Source organism: Pelophylax lessonae, assembly GCF_965119305.1.
Source record: "Pelophylax lessonae genome assembly, chromosome: 4".
In the NCBI taxonomy this organism is placed as follows: domain Eukaryota; kingdom Metazoa; phylum Chordata; class Amphibia; order Anura; family Ranidae; genus Pelophylax; species Pelophylax lessonae.
Window position 1 is genome coordinate 144,036,201 of NC_138771.1, and position 7,705 is coordinate 144,043,905.

At 38.1% G+C, this 7,705-nt stretch overlaps 1 protein-coding gene across 1 annotated transcript in view; it reads right to left on the reverse strand.

Annotated features, from left to right (window-relative positions):
• The window catches only part of GOLGB1 (golgin B1), an 88,679-nt gene that overhangs the window by 33,623 nt on the left and 47,351 nt on the right, over positions 1-7,705 (reverse strand). The window contains exons 9-11 of the mRNA XM_082255274.1: positions 2,757-7,705; positions 875-2,663; positions 601-744 (exon numbers count right to left, since the gene is read on the reverse strand). The exon at positions 2,757-7,705 is cut by the window's right edge and continues 63 nt beyond it. Coding sequence (XP_082111400.1) covers positions 601-744; positions 875-2,663; positions 2,757-7,705 — 6,882 coding nt within the window. The remainder of the gene's footprint in view (positions 1-600; positions 745-874; positions 2,664-2,756) is intronic.

Below are 7,705 nucleotides of genomic sequence, written 5' to 3' on the forward strand. Positions count from 1 at the left end.
ATTTAAAAAAAACATTCTCCAAAAGATGAGCTTAGCCTTTATTTTTGCCCAGAACTGGGCTTTAAATTAAATCCTAATTTTAAAAAACGTTATCTTTGATATCTTTAGCTTTGATATACGTTTAAAAATTGTTTCCTGTGAAGCTCTCTGCCTGCAGAATGGTAATACAAAAACTTAACAAAACATTTATTGCGTATTCAGTAACACCCACTACAAGCCCTGTGCGTATTATGAAAGATGGGGACACTGTTCTATCTTAGAAGCTGCTAAACACATTGGCTGCAGCCACCAGGAGGATGGAAACTACAAGTGAATTCAAATACAAATCCTCCGAACCCACACGTACCTATGTATCTTCTGCAGCCCCCTGATACAGATCACAATCTACTCTGTACCTTGTTTTCAAATGATTTTCTTTGCCAGGAATTGTGCTGTGCTGAAATAGCTGAGCAGCACCAAGTAGCCTTGCTCTAAAATTTCTAACCTAGTTTTGTGGGTGTTCTTGACTTTTTCAGTGTCATGGAAAAGGCTGATCAGAAAAAATAAAATAAATAATACACCGATATATTCTCAGCAATGTCCTAGTGCTTTTACACTAACCTTAACACTGAGTTGTTGTATCATTAGTTCTTTTTGGTGTACTTGAGTGAGTGTATCACTGAGTTCAGTGCGTAGGTTCTGCATTTCTGCCTGTGTGCTCTGAAGGTCTTCCAGTAGTAAATGGTTGGAATGATCACTGGAGATCTGAAAGATACACTGCCATTTGTTACTATGATTATATAATATAATATAATATAATATAATATAATATTTTACAACCAAACAAGGGGAAACTTTATTTGGACAAAAAACACAACTTTAATGAAGGAAATACCTTGCTGTCTCTTTGGTATGAACTCTGCAGAGTCCTCTCTATTTCCCTAGGCGGAGTCTTCAAGCTGCTTTGCAATCTATCACGGTCCTCCTGCAGACTTCCCATTGCTTTGGACATATTGCGAAGCTGCATTTGTGAAGCCTGGAAATCAACGGTTACTCTACGAATTTCCTCTTCTCGTACCTGCGAGCTGGACATAAGTTCTTTCAGTTGAATTTGTATCCGTTGTTGTTCCTCTTTGCTTTCTGATAGCATGAAATTAAGGTTATCTCTTTCTGTTTTTACTAAGCCAAGCTCTTCATTCAGGTTAAGAAATTCTTTCAATTGGTCCTGCAAGCTCCTAATTTCTTCTTGAGCAATGTCATGACTGTCCTGCAAAGATCTCATGGATCCTCCAAATGCTTGTATCTGAGCTTTAAGAGAAGAGTTTTCTTCATGAGAGTTTAGCAACCTCTGCTCTGCATCCATTAGATCCCTTGCAAGTTCTGCTACTCTTTCTTCGGCTGTCTCTGTCTCATTACGCAATATGCCAGTATCATGCTGTATGCTCTGGAGCTTCTTATTCAAGTCATCCTCTGCACGTCTCACCCGCTCCTCAGCGTCTGCTTGTATGCAAACAGCTTCTTTTTTAATGCTTTCCAATTCTTTTTTCACTTGCAGTAGTTCTTCCTTTAGCATTTGCACCTCATGTTCCTCCTGTTTAAGTTGATTTCTAAGTGCATCATTCTCATTTTGTAGCTGTGAGATATCATGTGTCAGACTATCAACCTGTTCTAGACTTCTGTGTTTTTCCTTCTTGGTTTCATCTAACTCCTGCTGCAGAGCATCCCGCTGTCCCTTTTCCTGATTTAGCAGCAGCTCCTGGTTACTCTGTTCAAGACGCAACTTTTCAATCTCCTGTAATTTTTCCCCCAATAACTGCTTAAGCTGTGAATCCTTCAGCGAGATCACCTCTTTTAAGTCTTCCCGGTAGCGAGCTAGCTGAGCATTTAATTTTGCATTCTGTGCATTTAGGTCATCAGTGCGGCTTCGAAGGAATCTTAACTCCTCACAGAGCTTGTTGCTTTCTGCTGCTGCATCTTGAATGAGGCCATCTTTGGCAAGAATTGCATCAAGATGTCTTTGCTCCAATTGCTGATAATCACTCAAAACACGTTCTCTCTCCTCCTGTAAAGAGCACATAGATTTGGTGAATGCCTGTAACTGCGCCTTACTTCGATCAGACTCTTCCTGATTGGCTTTTAGTCGATTTTTTAGTTCTTCTAATTTTTCTTGCATTTGTTTTCTATCCTTTTCAGCTTCTTCTAATCTCTCTTCTAAGGCTTTGCACTGAATTGCATGCATTTCATTTAGCTCCCCCACAGCTACACTGACAGCTTCATCACGAGCACCTAGCAACCGCACAACATCTTTCTCTTTCTGTTCCAGCTCAACATGCAGCTGTTCTGTTAAAGATTTGGAAGCCTGAAGGTCACTTTGAGTCTGCTCATTTTGCAGCTTCAAGTCTTGAACTTCTGCCTCTAACCTTTGTACTGTTTCCAGCAAATTCTTATTTTCATTGTAAGACTCTGTCACCTCTATGTTCAGACTCTCTAGTTTGTTTAGCCTATCTTTTGCTTCCTGGCTGTGCAGTTTCAGCTCTTCCTGGCAGGCACGGTGCATCTTCTGTTCTTCTTCCAGACAGGAAGAAAGAATCGATTTTTCCTCCAGCAGGGAATCTCTTGCTTTAGCAAGACTCTCCACCTCAGTCTTCCCACCCGTAACCAGTTCTTCATTCTCTAACTGTAGTCTGAAATAAAGATAGAAAAAACAGGACTAAAATGTAAGAGGTTTTTCACAGGTTATTTAGATAAACAAGTATAGAAAAAAATCAACTTCTTACCTGCTTACGTGAGCCTTGAGTTCATCAATTTGAGATGTGACCTGCAGAAGCTCATTTTTAAGATCCATGCATATTCTCTCTTTATCACGTATCTCATCATCCTTTTTCTGCAGTTCGTCATTGAATTTCTCATTCCACATTTTGGACTCCTCAAGAACACGGTCTCTATCATCTTGCAAAGAACACATGCTACGAGTGAATGCTGCAAGCTTTGCTATGTTTTGATTCAGATTTCCTTGCATATCTTTAATTTCTTGATTCTTTTCTTCATAATGACCCTGTAGGCGTTTAATGGATCCTTCAAGCTGTTCTTTGTCTTGCTGTAGCAAGCTTATCTTTGCATGTAAGTTTGCCATTTCTTTTACATGTTTCACCCTCTCCTCTTCAAGTTTCTTTTCCATATCTTCTTCTTTCCTTTTTAAAATAAGTGTAGTGTTCTCTGTAATTAGTCGTATTTCCTTCTTGATTTTTACATTTTCAGCCAAAATTCTTGCAGCTTCACTCTGAGTGTCATCAAGTAACACACGAAGCGATGTTAGCTCAGCCTGGGCCTTCTTTGTGTCTGCCACAGCTTTTGCTACTCTATCACTGGAGGCAACTCTTTCTTTCTCGCACTCATTGTGCACAATTTCCAGGGCTTTAAAAGTTCTTTCTAACCGGCTGATTGTTTCTTGATATTGTATGCAGTCCTTCTGTAGTTGTCTTACTTCCTGCTGCTTTTCCTTGAGCAATTCCTGCAGCTCCTCTGACTGGGTCATCTTGCTTTTTTCACCTTGATGTACTGATTTTAACTTTTCCACAAATTCTTTATGAACCTCAGATATGGCTTCAGCTTTCTGTCTCTCCATCTGTCTTCTTTCCTCTTCTACTTGGAGTTGAAGGTTTTCCAACTCTTGCTTCAAACTTTCATTTTTAATCTGCAAGTCCAAGGCATCTTGTTGGAAGTTTCCAATGCTTCCATTGAGCTCAGCCATTTGATTCATCAACCTCTCTTCCAACTCATCTTTCTCATTTTCCAATGCTTGCTTCTGCTTATTAACTTCATCTAGGCCATTAACAGCAACTTGATATTTATTTTTCAAATCCGAAAAGTCTTTCTCCATTTTATTAATCATATCTTGTGAACTGCTTAACAGAGTGTCTGATCTTAGCTTCTCTTCCTGAAATTCATTTATAATTGTATTCATTTTCTCAATTTCATTTTCTTTTGCCTTCATACGGGTTTTTAACGTTTCAATAATTTCTTCAAGTTGTGAAATTTTCTCCAAGACTGCTTGTTGTTTTTCATCATTCTCTGTAGCCACTTTTTCATGAACAACCAGCTTATCAGGTACTGAATTTGTTAGTTGGATAGCTTCAGTTTTGCCGACAACTTCCTTTTCTACTATCTCAGTGCTGCGTTCTTCTAGAACTTTTTGCAAATCTAATTCAACGCTGTGCAGTTGGAGCTTCAGTGTTTCGATTTCCTTAGTCAAATTTTCCTTTTCAGTCTGAGCCAGTTCCAGTTCTGATTTTAGGACATGGTTTTCGGTTTGGACCCTCGTTAGCTCTTCTTTAACCACTGCATCCTCTTGTAAATAAGTTGATTTCTGCACCTCTGTTGCCTTCTGCAATTCTACTCTCAATCTATCATTTTCTTCTTCAAGTTCAAGTATTTTTTGCTGTTTTGATTTAGCAAATTTTCTCATCTTTTCCTTCATATTTTCTATCTCCAGTTGTGATTCTTCCAGTTGGCTCTCTACTTCTTTCTTTTCAACCTCAACACTTTTCATCTTCGCAAATAATTCTAGTTTCTCTTGTTTCACCATTTCCACTGCACGCTTCATTCTGTCAGTTTCATCACTAACATTCTCATATGACTGCAGTAATGTCTCATACTCTTTTTGAAGGTCAGACAGCTTCTCTTGCCATTCAGATGTCTTTGAGTCATGTGACATTTTCAAGGATTCCAACTCTTTATTCAAGTCTTCTTTGTCTTTTGTAATACCTACTAATGCCAACTTCAGGCTTTCACATGAAGCTTCAAGGTTTTGATTTTCCAATAAGAATTTATCTATTTCCATTATCAGTTTAAATTGTTCTTCTTTTTGGGCAAATACCGTATTCTGTAAAGTTTCTCTTTCTAGGTTCAGTTCACTTACTGATCCCTCTGCAACTTGTAGTCTAATAACTAAATCTTCCTTTTGAGTTCTCATAGTCTGCAACTCTAACTTCAAAGCCTTACTTTCTTTCAGTGCATCTTTTCTGGATATCAATGCAGCCTGAAGTTTTCGCTGAAGTTGCTGCTTTCCTTTTTCTCCTTCAACTTCATCTTCTTGTTTTTGTTTTACTTCTTGAACTTTTACTTCAAGTTTTTTGCAATGTTCCTCATGATCTTTGGCTTGAAGCTCCAGCTGAGATTTTAGAGACAAAATGGTATCATCTTTTTCTGAAATAAGGTCATTAGCATTCATAAGAGCTACATTTCTTTCTTCCAGCTCCTGGTGAAGTTGTCCAACCTCTTCTTTTTTAAGCATTAGTTCATCTTTATTATTCTCAATTGTCAATACCTGTAGATCAGTTAATTCTTGTTTGCTTTTTTCCAGCTCAGTTTTCAAAACAGAAGTTTGCGTTTCTAAATCACAACACTTGTCTTTTTCTTGTTGTAGCTGTGTAGTCAAATAGTCTATGGTATCATTTAGATGTGAAACATCCTCCAAGCGTTCATTGAGCTTCTCTTCCAATTGCAAGGCTTTTAACTCCAATTCATTTTTCTGAGACTGAAAGAGATCCAACTGTGTTTTGTAGTTGTCCAGTGTCAAATCTGCAGAAGGATATTTGTGAACTAAAGTGTCTTCAACCTTTCCTGGTATAAAGTCTACCCATTCCTCTCTCCAGTTAGAGTTTTCAGAACTGTCCTGTGAGGCACACACAGACATCAAGCCCTCTGTTCCATGGGAAGAGTCACTACACAGTTTTTCTACTGGATAAGGTATTTCTGTTTGCATTGCTCGTTCTTCAATAATTCTGTCAGGATCTGGATCTGATTTTTGGTCTCTCTGTACTTTTTCAAGCTTTTCTTGCAAGAGATTAAACTCTTCTTTCTGTTGTTTTAGCTGTTCACGATGATGCCGATCTTTCTCTTGTGCCTTTTTAATGGTGTCCCTGCGAGAGTTTAGAGCCTCTTGGACTTTCTTTTGGAGGTTTTCCTTTTCTTGCTCAAGTTGTGTTATTCTATTTTCAAGCTGGAATACCATATTTACTTTCTCTTCTGAATTTAATTGATTGGATGGACTATCTGGCTTTTCAGATGCCATTCTATCTACCTGTTCAACATGTCTGGATTTACCTCTTAATTCATCAATCAATATTTGAAGTTGTTCATTAGCCAAACCATTTTCAGTTAGCTCTCTCTTTACATGTTCTAGTTCAGATTCAAGACTGACTACTTGTTTTTTAAGAAGCTCTTCGGTTATGTCTTGTTTTGGTACCACTTCCTGTTCAGATTTTAGGCTAATATTTTGTATAGAGGATATCTCTTCAGGAGCCAAAACGTTTTCAGTTGTATGTTTTTCTAGATCTTCTTCCAATTTTGACACTTTTTTAGTCAATTCCTTTCTGCTGACTAGTGCTGCTTGCAACTTTCTTCTGAGTTGCTCAATCTCTTTCTTCTGATGCTCTACTTGAATATGCAGTTCCTCTCTCTCTTTTAATCCAGCCTCACCACTATTTTCTGATTTAAAATATTTCAGCTGTTGTTCTAATTCACATTTTTCTTTCTGCAAGCAATTAACATCATTCAGGTTACTTTGGTGTTTTTCAGTTAAAAATTGCAACTGCTGTTCATAATTATGTCTTTGGTTTTCAACTTGGACCTGAAGTTCCTCAAGTTCTTTCTGTTTTGTCAGAAATTCACTTCTCTGGTCTTCTATTTGGACGTGCAACACTTCTTGCTCTCCTTGAACAGACTTGAGGATTTCTTGACTCTGCGTGTAACTAGAGGACATATTTTCCAGTTGACTTTTTACCTCCTCAAGTTCTGTCTGAATGGATTTCAACATCTCCTGAAGGCTAGACTTCTCTTGAGTAAGTATTTCTTTTTGAAGGTTTAGCTCTGTGTTGGCTTTTATTAAAGTCTCCAGTGATTCTTCCTCTTTTCCACTTTGTTGGACAACTGATCTCAGCTGCTCTTTTAGGGATTTTATTTCCTTAGCCATGGAAAACTTTTCTTCATTTAGAAGAACCATCTTATCAGAGAAACTATGGCTGACTTCCTCAATCTGCTGTTCCTTTTCTGTTGATGAATGTTGCAGGATTTCTATCTCTGCAGACTTTTGCAAAAGTTGTTCTTGAAGAGAGGCTATGTCACGTTCATTAGCTGCAAGTGCCTCAGACAGTCTTTCTTCTTTACTTTGACTAAGAATTAGCAGCTCATTTAGGCTCTCAATGCTTTTCTTTCTCTCTTCCAACTGGTTTTCCAGCAACCTTGATAGAGAATTCTGCTCAGACAGCAAAAGATTCATATCATCCAGGTCTTTTTGTAATGCAGTAATCTTTAAATCTTTGGACTTTGACTCATTTCCTAAACTATTTACTTGTTCTGCCAGTATATTTTGACTTTCATAGTCAGGCAAGTGCTGATTTTCAAGCTCACACTGAGAAAGCCTTTCTGATGGCCTCTCTTCTTGTACGAGAGCTTGAAGATTTAAAGTTATAGCATCCTTTTCGGATGTCACAACCTCCAACTGGCATTTTAGTTCTTTCACCTGCTCTTTTAGTGATCGGATGTCAGAATCTCTGCATTCCTCTAAATTTTGGCCTTCCTCTAAATTCTCGGTTAATAACATAGTATGACTTGTCTCCTGTTCCCCCTTCAGTTGTCCTTTTAACTTATTTATTTCTTCTTGAGTATCTACTAGGTCCAACATAAGGATGGACAGCTGCTTTTCCTTTATGTCTTCCGTCGCAAC